Source organism: Bos grunniens, chromosome 11 (genome assembly GCF_055505025.1).
Source record: "Bos grunniens cultivar Pamir isolate PY7600 chromosome 11, Bosgru_T2T1.0, whole genome shotgun sequence".
Taxonomy (NCBI): domain Eukaryota; kingdom Metazoa; phylum Chordata; class Mammalia; order Artiodactyla; family Bovidae; genus Bos; species Bos grunniens.
The window spans coordinates 106,872,795-106,890,010 of NC_141175.1; the positions used below are offsets into that span (position 1 = coordinate 106,872,795).

Consider the following 17,216-nt stretch of genomic DNA (forward strand, 5'->3'; position numbering starts at 1 on the left):
TCACAGGTAGTGAGAGCCTTACGGCTATACTTCCATTTCTTCCCACCCAGTCTTTGTGCTACGATTATACACGTCACTTTTCAGAATTTACAAACACCAGTAGTACATTGTTATCATTTTTATGAGTCAGTTGTCTTCTAAAAAGTAGTTTGAAAGAAACAAACCTTATGTATATACTCATGTAGTGACCATTTTCTGCTCTTCATTCCTTTGTGTAGATCCATATTTCCATCTGGTATTATTTTCCTTCTGTCTAAAGGACTTACTATGACATTTCCAGTAGTGTGGGTCTGCTGGTTATGATTTCTTTCAGCTTCTGTGGTCTTTCTTTTTTTTTAAGATATTTTTGCTGGGCATAGTGTTTTTCCTTTGAGTTCTTTACAGATGTTACTCCATTAACTTATCACTGGCCATGCTTCCTATGAAAAATATGCACTCTTATTTCTGTTTCTCTGTAACATGCTCTTTTCCTCTGGCTGCTTTTAAGATTTTGGGGGGACAATTTATTATATACCTTAGCATAACTTTATGTTTCTCAGACTTTGGATTCGTTGGACTTGAAACAGTTTTCACCAAACTTGGAAACTTTCCAGCTGTTATTTCATCAAGTATGTTTTTCTGTCCCTCTCCCCCATTTTTCTCTTCAGGGACTTCAATCTCTTGTAAACTGGATATTTGAAGTACCAGAATTTCTTCCTCCATTTTTAATGCTCTGTACCCTTTTTTACAATTTTTTTCTTTTTGCACTTCATTTTGCATAGTTTCTAATGCTGTGTCTTCAAACTCACAATTATTTTATTCTGCAATGTCTAATCTGCTATCAATCCAATTCAGTGTATTTTGCTCCTCAGAAGTATAGTTTTCATCTCTAAAAGTTCAATTAGATTCTTTTTGTATCTTCTATATCTCTTAATGTTTTGAAGTATGGAACAAAGTTATAATACCTGTTTTAATGTCCTTGTCTGCTAACTAACATCCACTGATTTCTCACCTCTTTCATTATAAGTTGTTTTCCTGTTCCTCTGTATGCCAGACATCAATGCGGGGTGCTGGATATTTTCATATTTCTGTATTCTTGAACTTTGTTCCTGAATGTAGTCACATTACTTGAAAACAGTTTAATCCTTTTGTGTTGTGCTTTTAATATTTTTTTAGGTGGGATTAGAACTCTGTTTAGTTTAAGGCTAAATATTTCCCATTATTGAGGCAAGATGTTCCTGAGTAAGGCCACTTGAATTGTGAAGTTGTGGGAACAGGCCCTGTTCCTGTTGTTGTTCAGTCGCTAAATTATGTCTGATTCCCCGAGACCCCATGGACTATAGCAGGCCAGGTTTCCCTGTCCTTCACCATCTCCCTGAGTTTGCTCAAACTTATGTCCACTGAGTCGATGACGCCATCCAACCATCTCACCCTCTGTCAGCCCCTTGTCCTCCAGCTCTCAATCTTTCCCAGCATCAGTATCTTTCCCAGTGAGTTGGCTCTTTTCATCCAGATGTAAAAAGTACTGGAGCTTCAGCTTCAGGATCAGTCCTTCCAATGAATATTCAGGGTTGATTTCCTTTAGGATTGATTGGCTTGATCTCCGTGCTATCCAAGGGACTCTCAAGAGTCTTCTCCAGCACCACAATTCAAAAGCATCAATTCTCTGGTGCTCAGACTTCTTTATGACTCAACTCTCACACCCATACATGACTGCTCCAAAACCACAGCTTTGCCTATATGCACCTCTGTCAGCAGTGATGTCTCTGCTTTTTAATACGCTGTCCAGGTTTGTCATAGCTTTCCTTCCAAGGAGCAAGAATCTTCTAATTTTGTGGCTGCAGTCACCATCAGCAGTGATTTTTGGAGTCCAAGAAAACAAAATCTGCCACTGTTTCCACTGTTTGTGAATCTGCATAAACTGGGAATGTGCCCTCTAATCCATCTGGACAGTTCTTCCCTCAGCCTCGGGAAATTTCTTCACATGCGTGTGCTGAGCAATAAAGACGCTCCTAATATTGGAGGGGGACCCTCTGCAGGTGTCTGGCATTCTCTGTCTGCTGCTCTTTCCTCTCCGGCACTCCATCATGTAAACTCTAGCTCCTTTGGCTCCCTGCATTCTCAGCTGTCGGAGTCCTCCAGGTTCTTCCTGGGTTCCCTCTCCTTGTCTCCCCGCCCCCGCCCCAGTCTGGAAACAGTCAAGGCGATTAGCTGGGGCAATCACAGAGCTAATCTCATTGTTTCTCATCTCTTAGGGGTCACTCTTCTTCACTACCTGATACAAAAGCCATTGATTCATATGCAGTGTCCAGGATTTTCTGCCTTTTTGTTTTTTTGTTTCAGGTGGTATAGTAAATCAGATCTCTGTTACTCCATCCTGGATGAAAAAGGAAGTCTATGCTTAAAAATTTTTTTTCTCTGTTTAGTAGAGACTATTATGCAACTAGGTGTGGTTTTCCTTGCATTTATCTTGCATAGGGGTCCATCATCCATTTTTCAAAATTCTTAGCCTCTGTCTCTTCAAATGTTGCTTCTCTTTTTCTCTCTCCTCATTGTGGGATACATGCATGTCTGACTTCACTGTACTTCAAATGTCTCTTCCTCTCTTTTCTGAATTTGATACTCATTTTTCTCTCTGTGCTTCGAACTGTTTACTTTCTACACACCTGTCCTCCAGTTCATTTATCTGCTATGTCTAATATGCTAACTAACCTACATAACAAATTCTTTTTTTTCACCCTGCTGGAATGGCTTTTGGAGTCTGTTCCTCTACCAGATACTGAACCTGGGCTATGGGCAACCACTGGACTGCCAGGCAATTCTCTACATACTGAATTCTTAGTTATCTTTTTCAGTTGTAGAATTTCCTTTAACTCTTTCTTACAGATTCCAAATTTCTGGTGAAATTCTTCATCTTTTCCTCTATTTTCTTGGAAATATTAGTCATAGTAACTCCAGACACTGAAGTAATCTAAGTCTGATAATTCCAATATGTGGATCACATTCAAGCCTGTTTCTATATTACCCCTTTTCCCCTTATGTCTTTTCATTTTGATTCAGCACTGATACTGTGAATTAAAAATTACAGAAGTTCAAGAGGTATTTTCTTCCTCCTATAAAGGTTAATTTTTCTTCTATCAGCTCTGTCCTAGACTGGTCTTAGGGCTGGTCTGTCTGGGAGGCTTACCAAAGCCTCCACCGTGGCGGGCTGCGAGCACTGCCCTCTGTTTCCTCGGCACTGCAGTGCTGCTGAAATCGCCGCTTGTATTTTAGTGTCCTGGTTTCGCTAGATTTCCTGAAGTTTTACCCTGTGTGCGTGCAGGCTAAGGTTTGATGAACGTCTCAAGGGAAGAGAGCACCCAGGTTTTGCGTTTTGAACTCCTATGGTTTCCTCCATCTGGGATTCTGCTCTGTAAGCCCCAGGCCTGGGCAGTGATTAATCCAACCTCCGGCTCCTCTGCCCAGCAGCACTGCTGCTTTTTCTGTGTCTCCACTTCTTCTAACGAATCTGCTTTTTCTGCGTCTCCACTTCTTCTAACGAATCTGTTTTTTCTGCGTCTCCACTTCTTCTAACGAATCTGCTTTTTCTGCGTCTCCACTTCTTCTAACGAATCTGCTTTTTCTGCGTCTCCACTTCTTCTAACGAATCTGCTTTTTCTGCCTCTCCACTTCTTCTAACGAGTCTGCTAAGTGCCTTTGGGAGAATGCCAGAGTAAATACGGAGCTTCTCAAATGCTTCCCTTCTCTCAGGAATTCTTTTTCCTCAGTCAAGTCCAGCTAGTAGGGTTGCCACCAATGCCTTTAAGCTTTATGAAGATGTCCACTTTTATATTAGCTTTTTTGTGTGTGGGAGAGTCTGTCTAATACAAGCAATTCCATTGTGGCCACAACTAGAGGTCTCTAAACAGTGCATTTTTTTCTGAGGTTTTCAAGACAGACAGGTATCAATAATGTCATTACACTTTAAATGATTAAATGGACAGATTTTGTATCTGATTCTACAGTCTGAAAAATACAGTCAGATGCTAAAACTTCAAACTCTGTTATGGAAATATTCAAATACATACAAAATTAGACTGCTATCATTTCAAAGTTTTATAATATTAGAAATTAATATTATGTGTTTTTTAAAAATATAAACTGAAAACCCAGAAAATAAAGAAAAATAACTAGTAAAAGTCAATTAACAGAGAAGAACAATATGAATGTTAGCTTATTAGTATATACTGGTATTTGGGGCCCTGTAAAGAATCTGTCCTCTTCTGAATGGAAATAAAGGTTTATGTATATGGAAAGCTCAGGTAGTTTTATTAGAGTCTTTTGGTTTTGTTTTCTGAGAAAAAAATGTCAACAATAACCTCCAAACATGAATGAAGCCAAAAATCTAACTAGAGAAAATAACGCAGTAGAAGTTCCTCCTACCAAGAAGCTAAACCCATCAGTGGGCAACACAGGCGTGAAGAGAGGGCCCAGAGGCAGTTACCTTCCAGGCCTATGGACGGCAGGTGCTGCGGGGCCGGCACGGAGTGGTAGACCAGGAAGCAGGCCAGCATGCTCAGCTGCGACTCCTCGCAGGGCTGCCCGCTGAGGTAGGCGTGCACACACCTGTCACCTCCAGCTGTGAGGGAGACACACATGGAACAGAGCCAACTGATTACACCACGGAGAGGCACAAGGAACGAATTCTTATTATTATTTTCTCATCAAGAGCTCACTGAGCACCTACCATATATCAGACAGTTCCTATGCTGGGCATTAACATTACTGCGGTAAACCAGCCAGAGTGCCCATCACTGCAGAGTTTAGCGTGTTGTAGGGGACAGAGATAGTATAGACCTAACATCAAACAGATGCTAATTACAAATCAGGATGAGTGCCATCGAGATGCAGTGGTCACCACGGTCATCTTCCCGGATACCCACTCTGCCACCTTTCCCTCCTTGCTCATACGTGAGGGGACTGGATCCTGATTCATCTTGGTCAGAGGTTCTCAAACTTTAACAAACATCAGAATCACCCGGAGGACTGATTAAAACACAGATGAGTGGACCCCAACAATTTCCTGGATGGGGCCAGGGAAACTGTATTTCCAGCAAGCTCCCAAGCGATCCTGCTGCTGCTGTTCCAGAACCCACGCTGTGAGAACCACGGGTCTGGGGATATCCAGGCAGTGCCACTCCCCAACACACTGACTGGTTCAGGGACAGGCAGACAGACATTCAGGGCGAGTGACACACTCTGCCCTCAGAAACGATCAAGGAACGTACATGAGTTTCAGTTCAGAGACACAAGGAGATGCCTGACAATACGTCTGCTAGAGGCTTGCAGGAAACAAATTTCTTCATTCTTACGGAAACGCGCAGCTTGTGGCAAAGAACTGTTACTGTTCTGCCATCAGGAAAAAGTACTCTGAGGATAAAGTCATGGCACAGAGCATAACCGATGGAACCTCAGAGAGACGGAGCTGGAGCCACTGCAGTAAGACGTCCCTTCAGCCTACAGTCACTGTCGACTTCCAATTACGTTAAGTTTGTATGTGTCCTACTGTTTGAGCCGGGCTCCTCTGGTGGCTCAGCGGTAAAGAATCCGCCTGCCAATGCAGGAAACATGGGTTCAATCTCTGGGTCAGGAAGATCCCCTGGAGAAGGAAATGGCAACCCAGTCTAGTATTTTTGCCTGAGAAATCCCATGGTGAGCTACAGTCCATAGGGTCGCAAAGAGTTGGACACGACTCAGTGACTAAACAACACTTTTTGAGCCAAGCTGAGTCAGGCCTGCTGCTTCTTGAAGATAAAAAAATTCTGATACAGAGAAAAAAGTTGAGAGAGAGAAAGAGAGGAGTGAAAATGGCAGGAAAGGTGCCTGAGGCAGTGTGGTCACAGAGGCCTGGGAGGAAGGGGCATATTTACATGGAGGCTGTGAGAATGAGCATGAGTTGGGGAGGCAGAGAATGAGAGGAAAAGGTTCTTGGGATGGGAAGCAGCTCCTTCACCAGTCCTGTGGTGAGAAAGAGCTCTGTGCTTTCGGGGAAGTGGAAGGGACCAGGGGGCCTGAGTAGAGTTTATGAGGAGCGGGTGGTACAAAAAAGAGGCTGTGGAGAGAGACAGAGGCCTTGCTGGTCATACAGGGCCTGGTGGCAAATGGTAAAGATTTTTTTCACAACTGAATCAGCAGCCTTTGCAAGATTTTAAGCAGGAGAGTTAGATCCATTTACTCTTCAGAAGACCACTGTCAGCTGACTAGAGACGGCGAGAGGGAGATGAGAGTAAAAAGCAGGAAGACGTGCAGGAGGCTTCAACCATCTTTGTCCAGGCAAGAACACATCACTGTTATAAGACAGAAGTGGCAAAATGTGGACAGATTTACGAGATGTTTAGGAGTTAGGAATGAAAGGCTAAGGTAATGGATTGGCTACCACAGAAAAGAAGAGAAGCAGAGGGAGGAGGGGGCAACAGTGACTCCAGAAAGGCAAGGAAGGACAGACCGTGAAACAGGGACAAAACAGAAAGAATGGTCAGAGGTTTTCTGTTTGTCTTTTAACAATTGGTAAGTGGGAAAGCAAGCTGTCACAAAAGTCAAGAAAGATCACTTTCCTTAAGAAGGAGATGGAGTGCCAGGAACACTACCAGAAGCCCACTGGACCTAACAGGAGGATGTCCGTCTGGTGGGAGGTGGGACACCCGGGCGGCAGCACGAGGCCTGATAAAGGGAGCAAGAGAGGCCCTGCTTTGGCAGCTTCTCGGCAGAGGCAAGAGGGAACACAGCCACTCAGCTCCCTGTCCAGGACTTTCTGTTTCGCTGATTTTCTCTACTGTTTTTCTGTTTTCAATTTCATTGATTCCTGCTCTTAAATGCTTGCTTTGGGTTGATTTTGCCTTTCTTTTTCTAATTTCTTGAAGTAAGAACTCAGATTAGTGATTTGAGACTTTCTCAATGTAAGCATTTAGGGCTATGAATTTCCTTCTTGATACTGCTTTAGCAGGAAGATTTACACTACAAAATTTCAAAATTTACTCTAAACCTACAGTAATTCAGAGGGTGTCTGGTAAAAAGACAAACAGATCAATGGTACAGAACTGAGTCCAGAAACAGACTCACACTTACACAGTCTACTGATTTTCAACAAAGGCCCCAAAGCAATTCAATGAGGAAAAAAGTCATTTGCACAAATGGTCCTGAAACAACTAGATATCCATATTTAAAGTTAAAAAAAAAAAGGACCAATCCTATCTCACCCCATGTAAAAAAAAATCAGTTTGAGACAAATCATAGATCTAAATACAAAAAATCAAACTATAGAGCTTTTAATATTAAACTTAAAAAAAAAAAAAACTTCATGACCTAGAGTAGGAAAGATTTCTTAACACCCAGAAAATAATAACCCTAAAACAAACTGATAAATTTGACTTCATCAAAACTTAAAACTTCTGTTTATCAAAAAACACTCTGGAAAAAATAGGCCAGGCATAAAGTAGGAGAACATAACTGCAAAACATATTTGACAAAGAACTTTCAGCCAGAATATATAAAAACTCCTACAACTCAATAATCATAGGACAGCCAATTTTAAACATGGGTAAAGGTTTCAAAGCTCAAAGTTTCCCTGGTGGCTCAGACAGTAAAGCATCTGCCTACAATGCAGGAGACCTGGGTTCGAGACCTGAGTTCAGTCCCTGGGTCAGGAAAATCTCCTGGAGAAGGAAATGGCAGCCCACTCCAGTATTCTTGCCTGGAAAATCCCCTGGACAGAGGAGCCTGGTGGGCTACAGTCAATGGGGTCACATAGAGTCGGACACAACTGAGCAACTTCACTTCACTTCAGCAGTAAAGAGTCCACTTGCCAATGCAGGAGATGCAGGTCTGAGCCCTGGGTTGGGAAGATCCCTAGAGAAGGAAATGGCAACCCACTCCAGTATTCTTGCCTGGAGAATCCCACGGACAGAGGAGGCTGGCAGGCTACGTACAGTCCATGGAGTTTCACAAAAGTCTGACATGGCTTAGTGCTAAATAATAGCAACAATAAAGGTTTGAAAAGATATTTTGCAAAGGATGTATGAGTAACAAATAAACACATACAAAAATAATTAGCATGATGAGTCATCACAGACATGCAAATTAAAACTACAATCAGACACCACTATATATTCAGTAGACTGTCTAAAACTAGACTGATAATGCCAAAATCTGCAATGCATCCCACTGCTAGCAGGAACCTAAAATGGCACAATTTGGAAAACTACAGCAGGGCAATGGGAAGCTACAGAGAACACAAGAATGGCAGAATGTGGACACTGCTGAAGCTGCCTGACGGGGTTTATGATACTATTATGTTTACTCTGCCTTATGCTTTAAATTTCTCCATAATAAAACGCAAAAGTAAACAAAAATTTTAAGTTCTTAAACTTTAAACCCAATTTTCTTTGCTCAAGATTAAAATCTAATTGAGATAAATCACAAAACAGCAACAAAATACGATCAATCTGCTGCACTAGTTTGGGTTACTAGTGAGCGGCCTTAAAAGTCCATGTGTCGCCTGTGATTTCACTGAGACACAAACACAAACGACATTCCCAGCGCTGCTGCACAGGCCCTGCATCTTCGTTTATTCTACTGTTCTCCACCCCAAAGCTGCCAGCATCCGGGAGAGGAGACCACATACCAAAGAGTTTTTTAAGTGACGGTCCTTTTTCAATAAAAAAAATAAAGAAATACACATTGTTGGCAATCAGAGTGGCGAGCCAAATCTGGTGAAGGCTCAGAACAACACTGTAAACCACCAGCCGTTCTAACAAGGAGGGAGGAGAAAGCAAGTCAGGGCTGTTGTAGAGAGCACTCTAGTCACTGCCGGAGCCTCACTACATTATACAACACGTGCATGTCAGAGAATCCGTGAAAGTTTGGGGACTCATTTCTTATCAACAGCAAGGGCCCGTTATGGGTGAACAAACACGAAACTGAATAAAACCAGAACAGCAACATCTATAAAATAACAGGTATTTTTTCCCAAACATGAGAACAAAACGATTATCATATTTTTAGAAATTCTGAAACTTTATGACCTTTCAAATCTCAAGAAGAAATCACACAGCAGATGCAGGTGTTAAACACGGGGACTTTGAAATTGCTGTTTTCCATATATATATCCCTCAGGCTTCCTTGGTGGCTCAGTGGTAAAGAATCTGCCTACAATGCAGAAGACCCAGATTCGATCCCTGGGTCAGGAAGAGAAAATGGTGACCCACTCCAGTATTCTTGCCTGGAGAATTCCATGCACAGAGGAGCCTGGCATAGTACAATCCATAGAGTTGCACAGAGTCGGCCATGACTGAACCGACTAAGCAGCAGCAAGCAGCAGCATATGTATCGTTCACAATCTGGCATACAATTAAATTTTTTCAGAAACTTTTTTTTAAAGAAACAGCTTGTGTGTTAATTCAGGAGGAGAGATGGGGACAGATGGGAAATGGGGAGCGAGGGGCTCCTTTGGTGTTTGCCAAAAACCACTCCCCCTTACCCCTCCTCTGGGCTGGGGCCCTGGTGGGCTCTCCCCCACTCTCGTGCACATCCTTCTCCCTACTCCTTTGCATCTGTTTGACCTTGACCTCCAGTAACTGGACAGAACTTACCCTGACTCTACAGCTGGGTGAAGACAGTCTCAAGCTAACCTTCTACCCCTTCCCCCTCATTTCCATTTCCTATCTAAATAAAATAGAGGAAAAGCAAGAGCAGCTGGGACCTTGGAGAAACAAGTCACCCCAGGGCTGGGGGCGGGGCAGGCAGAAGAGCCTCAACCAGGTGCAGTGAACAGGTAGACAGCTCCAAACATAATCATAGTCAAATCCCTAGGTTTAACCACTTTCTAACAACTTTATAGAATCAAAAGCTGTTACTACTGATATTATGAGGGTTAGCATTTACTCAAACCAAGTTGCTATCCAATATGTTTTGGAAGCATCAGAACTGAAAAGAATAAAAAGATCAAGGAGTTAACTACTAAAAATGGATTTCAGGCATATATCACATATTAGACAGCTTTCCACACATCAGAAGGCCCCATCACTTGCCTCCGTAATCACTTCTACACTGTCAGGAGTAACTTCACACTCCCCCTGCAATCACAAGGCAGAGCTTCTACTGAGAAGTCCCAGGTCCTCACGGACTGGCTCACGGAACTGGTGAAACAAGCATTCACTCTAAACTCACATCAAGTTTTCAGTGTGCACAGGATGCAGGCAGAAAAACTGGGGTCAGGTAGGGGACACACCACACCCCTAAGAAACAGGAGAGAGAGGCACTGGAAAGAAACAGGATCTGATGCTGGAAAAGATGAAACAAGTTTCTAAGTGTCAAGTGGTTTTTAAAATGCTACATTATACATTCTCTCCATGATTATAGAGCAGAGTTACATACATCTGTTAAAGAAGTCAGGACTTCCCTGGTGGTCCAGTGGTTAAGGCTTCAAGCTCCTAGACTTCCCTGGTGGCTCTGTGGATAAGAATCCTCCTGCCAACGAAGGGGCTATGGGTTCGATCCCTGGTCCGGGTAGATTCCACATGCTGTGGAGCACCTAAGCCTGTCCCCCACGACTTCCGAGCCTGTGCTCTAGGGCCCTCCAGTCACAACTACTAAGCCCCACTGAAGCCTGTATTCCTAGAGCCCATGCTCCGCAAGAGAAGCCACCCCAGTGAGAAGCCTGAGCACCGCCACGAACAGTAGCCCTCAGTCTCTGCAACTAGAGAAAGCCCATGCACAGCAACAAAGACCCAGTGCAACCAAAACAACAGACTTGGAACTCCTGATGCTGGGGGCGCAGGCTGGATCCCTGGTTGGGGAGCTAAAATTCCTACATGTCACACAGCGTGGCCTCAGTAAATAAATCCCACTTTCTATCCTCAAAAAATGTTAGAGCAGATAATCAGAGCGTAATTCACCTAACTGGAAACATGACATCTACAGCCATTTGCGATTGTACTAGGACTTAACCTGCTTACCAAGGAAAACAGGTTGAAACAGAAAGCCCTGAGGCCCAGTGCAGCTCGAAGGACAAGGGTGCAGTGCTGCTCTCACCTTGCAGCCACTGGTCCAGAGTGTTGTCAGTAGTGCATTTGACAACAGGGAGGAATTCCGAGTTCATAAAAAGCCCGCGATTAGGCTGGTTCTGCAGCCGTTCCTGATGGCTCCTGGAGCTGAAAAACTCCAGCACCAACTTTATCTGCCAGAGGTCAGATGTCTCAGACATTTCTCTTCTTCCCAGTCTTCTTACAGCCTTGCAGAGAGAACAGAAATCCACTTGAAAGAGTGAAGATTCGTCACTTCCTTGGAGTTGTACACTGGAGCACTTTTTTAATATGGTCATGAGATCAAGGAAGGGCAGGGGGAGCTTGCTCTGTGTTTGATGTAGCCTGTGCCACAGAGAAGCCCTTTAGTGGGTTTAGGTACATGGTCATTCTGTTCAAAACGAACATGAACAGCCTTCAGATAAAAAATGGTGAAGGCAAATGAAGCTCATTCTTGGCTCAACGGCTCTGAGAAATGAAGACCTAATAGGTCTACAGCCGAGCCCCTCTGGGAAACCCAAGTTGGTACAATGATTTGTCCGCGATCAGGCCAGGGATCCCAGAGGTCAGGAGGCAAAACCTGTATTATTGACAATACTGTTCTTGGGACCCATCTGCCAAAGTCACCATGGCTGCAGCCAGAGGGATGTTCCACTATAGGTACCTGCCCATGACTGCCAAGAGTTAAAAGTTCAGAGCGTAAGAAAAGAACACACTCTCAACCATCATCTGAAACACCACTCATGACTTGGTTGCTGTACATAGACACACTGTGAGAAGCGGTACCGCTGTCGACACCACATACTTACCAACCGAAAAAGGTGGATGCCCGACAGTAGGGGCACTCTAGGCCCACTTGGTTATTCTGCAACTGGCCTTTTTAATCAAGACTGTTCGCAAAACAGGTTTTGGGGAATTATTTCCTGCATTTTCCCACTCAGTTCTTCAGTAGAGATTCTTTTTCCATTAGGGATTACCTCCTTTGACACTGAGTCCCAAATTCTTATCTGTGAACTCATTATATCATAGTCACTTGAGCTGTTTAAAACTATAGATCCTGGACTTAAATCTCAGAAATTCTGATTCAGTAACTGTGGAAGGGGACTTGAAGATCTGTACTGTCAAGATTTCCCAGATAAATTTTAGCCAAGTTAGAAAGCTACTGCCTTAATTTAATGGCAAATCTGAGTCTCAGTGATATGACAACATTAAAAAGCCATATGTATTACTAAATAGGAATTCCCAGGTGGCTCAGTGGTAAAGAATCTGCTTGCCAATGCAGGAGATGGGATTTCGACCCCTGGGTCAGGAAGATCCCCTGGAGAAAGAATGGCACCGCACTCCAGTATTCTTGCCTGCGAAATCTCATGGACAGAGGAGCCTAGCAGACTGCAATCCATGAGGTCACAAAAGAGACAGACAGGACTTATTAATTAAAGCAACAATTACTAATAACCGAAGAAAATAAATAAGTTCAATCCTTTAGGGAAGCTGTTGAGCATTATCTTCTGCATTACCCCTTTTAGACTCTTAATTTAAAGCAACAATAACACAAAAGAAATTTTAAAAAGAACTCCAGCTCCCTAAACCCCCACATGCTGACACTGTGACTTCTGTGAGCTTAATCACCAGGTGTAACTGCACATTACTGCCACCACCAGGGCACTGTTTGCTCACTTACTGTTCACTTGCATAAGCTTTTCCAGGAAAAGGCTTTGTCAGGAGGGAGGCAAGAGACCACACAAAGATGCAAGGGGAGAAAGGGAGGAAGCGTGCACTCCTGGTCAGAGGAAGAGGCCAGAGGGGAGAATGGGAACCCTTGGAGTAAGAGAGCCCATTTGTCATCATAAACTCTAAGCTTCTGGTATATAAAGAGCTTTCAACTTTGATAAGAGATTTCTTTTCTGAGATTCTAAAAGCAAATGAGAAACTAAAAAGATGGACATAGAGGAAATCTTACTGTATTGTCTGGCATGTTATTTGAAATACAGGATAATGCTCATCAGAATTAGGATAGGTTTTCTGAACCATACCTGATCCATCGCTATGTACGCAGGTAACATCTCTGGGGTCTCCTGAGTCACACATTCATAGAGCACTGAAGAGAAGAGATCCAGAAGCTCCTGTTTCTGTGGAAAATCAGAGTCTTTTTGTAGCACAACAATGTATATTCTAAAATCAAATCAAAGAACAACTGTATAGTCACTATGATGGCCCATTCTCACATTCTGCAGTGAATGACATAAAAGGGTAAAAAAGGCTGCTACTGCTGCTAAGTCACTTCAGTCGTGTCCGACTCTGTGCGACCCCATAGACGGAAGCCCACCAGGCTCCCCCGTCCCTGGGATTCTCCAGGCAAGAACACTGGAGTGGGGTGCCATTTCCTTCTCCAATGCGTGAAAGTGAAAAGTGAAAGGGAAGTCGCTCAGTCGTGTCCGACTCTTAGCGACCCCATGGACTGCAGCCTACTAGGCTCCTCCGTCCATGGGATTTTCCAGGCAAAAGTACTGGAGTGGGGTGCCATCGCCTTCTCCGAAAAAAGGCTAGGTCTTATCAGAGTGCATGCAATATTAAACACCAATAAAAATACAATCAAAATTAAGTTCCAAGAAACAGTTAAGGCTCGAAGTGCTATAGAGGAGAGGAATGAAAGAAGCTGGGTAAAACGAGCAGACAGGACATCACAGAGCTATGCCGTGGGGAGGGCTGGCAAGAGCAGGATCCAGAAGGGGCACCCAGCAGCCACCAAGATGCAGCAGAAACATTGAGCAGAACAGGTTTGGGGCGGTGGCAAAGCAAGCCCAGCTGGGGTCAAGGGCAGGCGTGGGCCTTCAGCAGAGACCTGTGGCCTTCAGCTGAGCACAGGCCCCAGCCCTTACTGGCTATGTGACCTCGGGTATGTGACAGGTCTAAGTGGCAGTATTCCTCAGCAGGCAGTACCTACCCCCAGGGTCAGAGTTAAATGAAAAAAATTATAAAGAATACTGAACAGAGTGCCTAACACACAGTGAAGATTCAATAAATAAGAGGCAGGAAGGTTCTGTCATTTTACTTTCAAAACAACAATGTAAGGCAGGTTATATTATAATCCCACTTTTAGGAATAAGGAAACAACATCTCAAAAAGACTGAAAACTTTTCCAAGGTCACACCCACTTGCAGACAATAGGCCATCAATCCCAGATCATGTAATTCCTACATCCAGTCCTTGCCAACTGAGATGATGGATAAATCAAAGAATCTACTAGCAAGCACCCTTAGAATCCTGAAGAGAACAGCTTTATGACCAACAAAAAGGGTTATAAAATAAAGAGAAACAAGAATCATTACAAGAATACATAAATACCAGTGATCAAAATTAATGTCTTAGAAATTTTAAGTTGTTTCTACTATTAAGATAGGAAATTGCTGAATTTAATAGTTTTAGACTATGAAAAACCTGTATTTGCCAAACAAAAATCATTCAATGTGCCTAAGGCGTGTCATCAAAGACAGATAAGGATATTTTGGATTTTTGTTGGTGGTCTGAAGATAGAAACAAAGCCTAGTCTTGGAGCTAAGCAAAGCACATAATACATACCTGCCCAACGTTCACAGTTGGTTTGCAGAAATATTCAGCAAATGACAGAAGTGCTGGATCAGAAGTGAACGTGGAAATCGTTTCAGGCTAAAAAAAATGAAGAATAAGTATACGTGAGATAATAAAGATTCTTTTCATTACGACTCAAATTGTATGCAGCTGTAATCTACTTTATTTTTTTTTTTCACATAATGTTTCCACAAAACCCAAGGCTGCTAGAGCTTCATTAACCTATTGGGTTGAAAGTCTTTTTTTTCTTTTTTAGTAATATCAGCTTACTTCTTCTTTTTTTTCGTACATGCCCATCCCAAACTCCCTCACCATCCCTTCCTATGTTTCTCGCTGGCAACCATAAACTCGTTCTCAACGTCTCTGAGTCTGTTTCTGTTTTGTAAGTTCCTTTGTATTACTTCCTTCAGATTAAACACATAAGGGATGTCATACTTAAGAAATATATTGCATAAGCTACCATGAGCTACTGATTTATCAAAGGGCAGATTAAAACCAGGTGTTTCTTATAGAAGTTGCCCCAAAAAGGTTTTCCCTTCCTTCTTAAACTAACTGAAAGGCAAATTAGAAACTAGAATTATTACTGAACAGATTAAGGAAAAAAGATTATCACTCTAACAGGCCACTCACAGAAAGACAAATGCTGTCATAAGGTCACTACAGTCACGAAAGAGAAAGGACAATGGTGGCTGCCAGGGGCTGGGGAGAAGGGAATGGGCAGTGTTAATGGGGTCAGACAGGCAGCTCTGCAAGAAAAAGACAGTCATGGAGATGGATGGTGGTAATGGTAGCACAGTGATATGAATGTACTTACTACCAAAGAACTATACACTTAAAAGGGTTAAGCCAGTATATGTTATGTGTATTTTACAACTTTAAAAAATATTGGAAAAAAAGGGTGACAAGGAGTATCACTCAAGGTTCAAGACTGAAAATGGAATATGAAGGTTTTACCATTTTCCACTGAGGTTTATATTTTACTTCTGAACCCCAAGCAGGCAGGAAATGGAGATGGTCTTTTAATTTTCATATACTTGCCCCATGAAAACTCAAGCCTAAACTTATCTATTTTCTTTACAAACTGCATTAGGGTCTTTGAGATGGGCCTTGGTTTATGTCGGGCTTATATCGGGCTTCCCTGATAGTTCAGTTGGTAAAGAATCCACCTGCAATGCAGGAGACCCCAGTTCGATGCCTGGGTTGGGAAGATCCCCCAGAGAAGGGAAAGGCTACCCACTCCAGTATTCTGGCCTGGAGAATTACATGGATTGTTAGGTTCATGGGGCTGCAAAGAGTCAGATACAACTGAGTGACATTCACTTTGGTTTAGTGCTAATTAGCAATAGTGTTAATTCAAGTTAAACTTTGTCCCAAAATCCTTTCGAATACTGACAAACAAAACTCACTGATGTAAACTACCTCAATTGATTCTCTGGGAACTATAATAAAGACTCAGTCCTAAGAACTCAAAAGTGCTACCTTGCAAAAAAACTTTTTAAATTTTTCCCATGAATTAAGTAAATCTTAATGGATTTGAGGATTAACTATTAAGCTAAATTTTTTTTAGCGTTAAGATATATTTTGACTGTCCCTGCCACTAAATATAAATCATCCTTTGAGTTCTGGCAGATGGCCTGTATTTTATAACAGCCGTAACATAAACAGCCAACAGGCCCCGGGTCGTTCAGTCTTTATAATCTGCTGTGATTAGTGAGTGGATCTACCTAAACAGTACCATAAATGTTATGATAGAAGTATATGCTTTGGGTGGACTAGTAGGATTTGAACCTATTCCCTCTTGTTGTTCAATTTTGGTTTTTGTTCTAATTGAGATATAATGATATATAACAGTTTATTAGTTTCAGGTGTACAATTATTTGCTATTTGTATATACTGACAAATGACAACCACAAGTCTAGCTAACATCCAGCATCACACTTAGTTACAATTTTTTTTTCCTTCTGATGAGAATATCCTTCAGTTTTTACCAATCACACTACCTTGAAAGCTCGAGCTTCAGAGTTCCTGTTAGCTACAGTCTGGGCCAATAAACTTTGCCACCCCATTGGATCTTCTTTGTAGGAGAGCTGACCTGCTCTGAGCTTAACATATAAAACCCCATCCTTGGAAAGAATGGACCTGAAAGAAACCAAGAATGGATTTAATACAAGGCATTAATGGGAGCTGTTGCCTGGAAATGTAGTTCCCAATACTATGTTCACATGAGATAAAGTTTTCACCACTTTCTGCTATGTGATTATTTATTGTGTTGAAACTAAACCAGTCCGTACAAGTCATAATCAAGTTCTGCTTTTCTCTGCTGTCAAGATTCAAGGAACCTATTAAATAAGGCAGCATTCTATCTGCTCAAGTATGAATTTCAAAGGAGATATTTTATCTAACATGTATTCCCTTAAATATCTACTGATTGGTTTACAGCAAAAAGAAAAAGATGCTACAAATCTAAAGACAGAATACAAAAAGCAGCTATTTATAGTCTGGGAGAAACAGAAATGAGGATGATACTGTAAAATCTGTTACAAATTGTTAAACTTCCTGCAAACTTAAAGACTTAATTTACATGCTAACTGA

The 17,216-nt window shown here is 42.3% G+C and overlaps 1 protein-coding gene across 8 annotated transcripts in view; it reads right to left on the minus strand.

Annotated features, from left to right (window-relative positions):
• Positions 1-17,216, minus strand: part of ANAPC1 (anaphase promoting complex subunit 1) — a 108,576-nt gene that overhangs the window by 1,207 nt on the left and 90,153 nt on the right. For all 8 annotated transcript variants that reach the window (XM_086328316.1, XM_086328313.1, XM_086328311.1 and 5 more), the window contains 5 exons: positions 16,625-16,763; positions 14,616-14,702; positions 13,070-13,165; positions 11,047-11,245; positions 4,463-4,597 (listed from right to left, as the gene is read on the minus strand). In XM_086328316.1, coding sequence (XP_086184442.1) covers positions 4,463-4,597; positions 11,047-11,245; positions 13,070-13,165; positions 14,616-14,702; positions 16,625-16,763 — 656 coding nt within the window. The remainder of the gene's footprint in view (positions 1-4,462; positions 4,598-11,046; positions 11,246-13,069; positions 13,166-14,615; positions 14,703-16,624; positions 16,764-17,216) is intronic.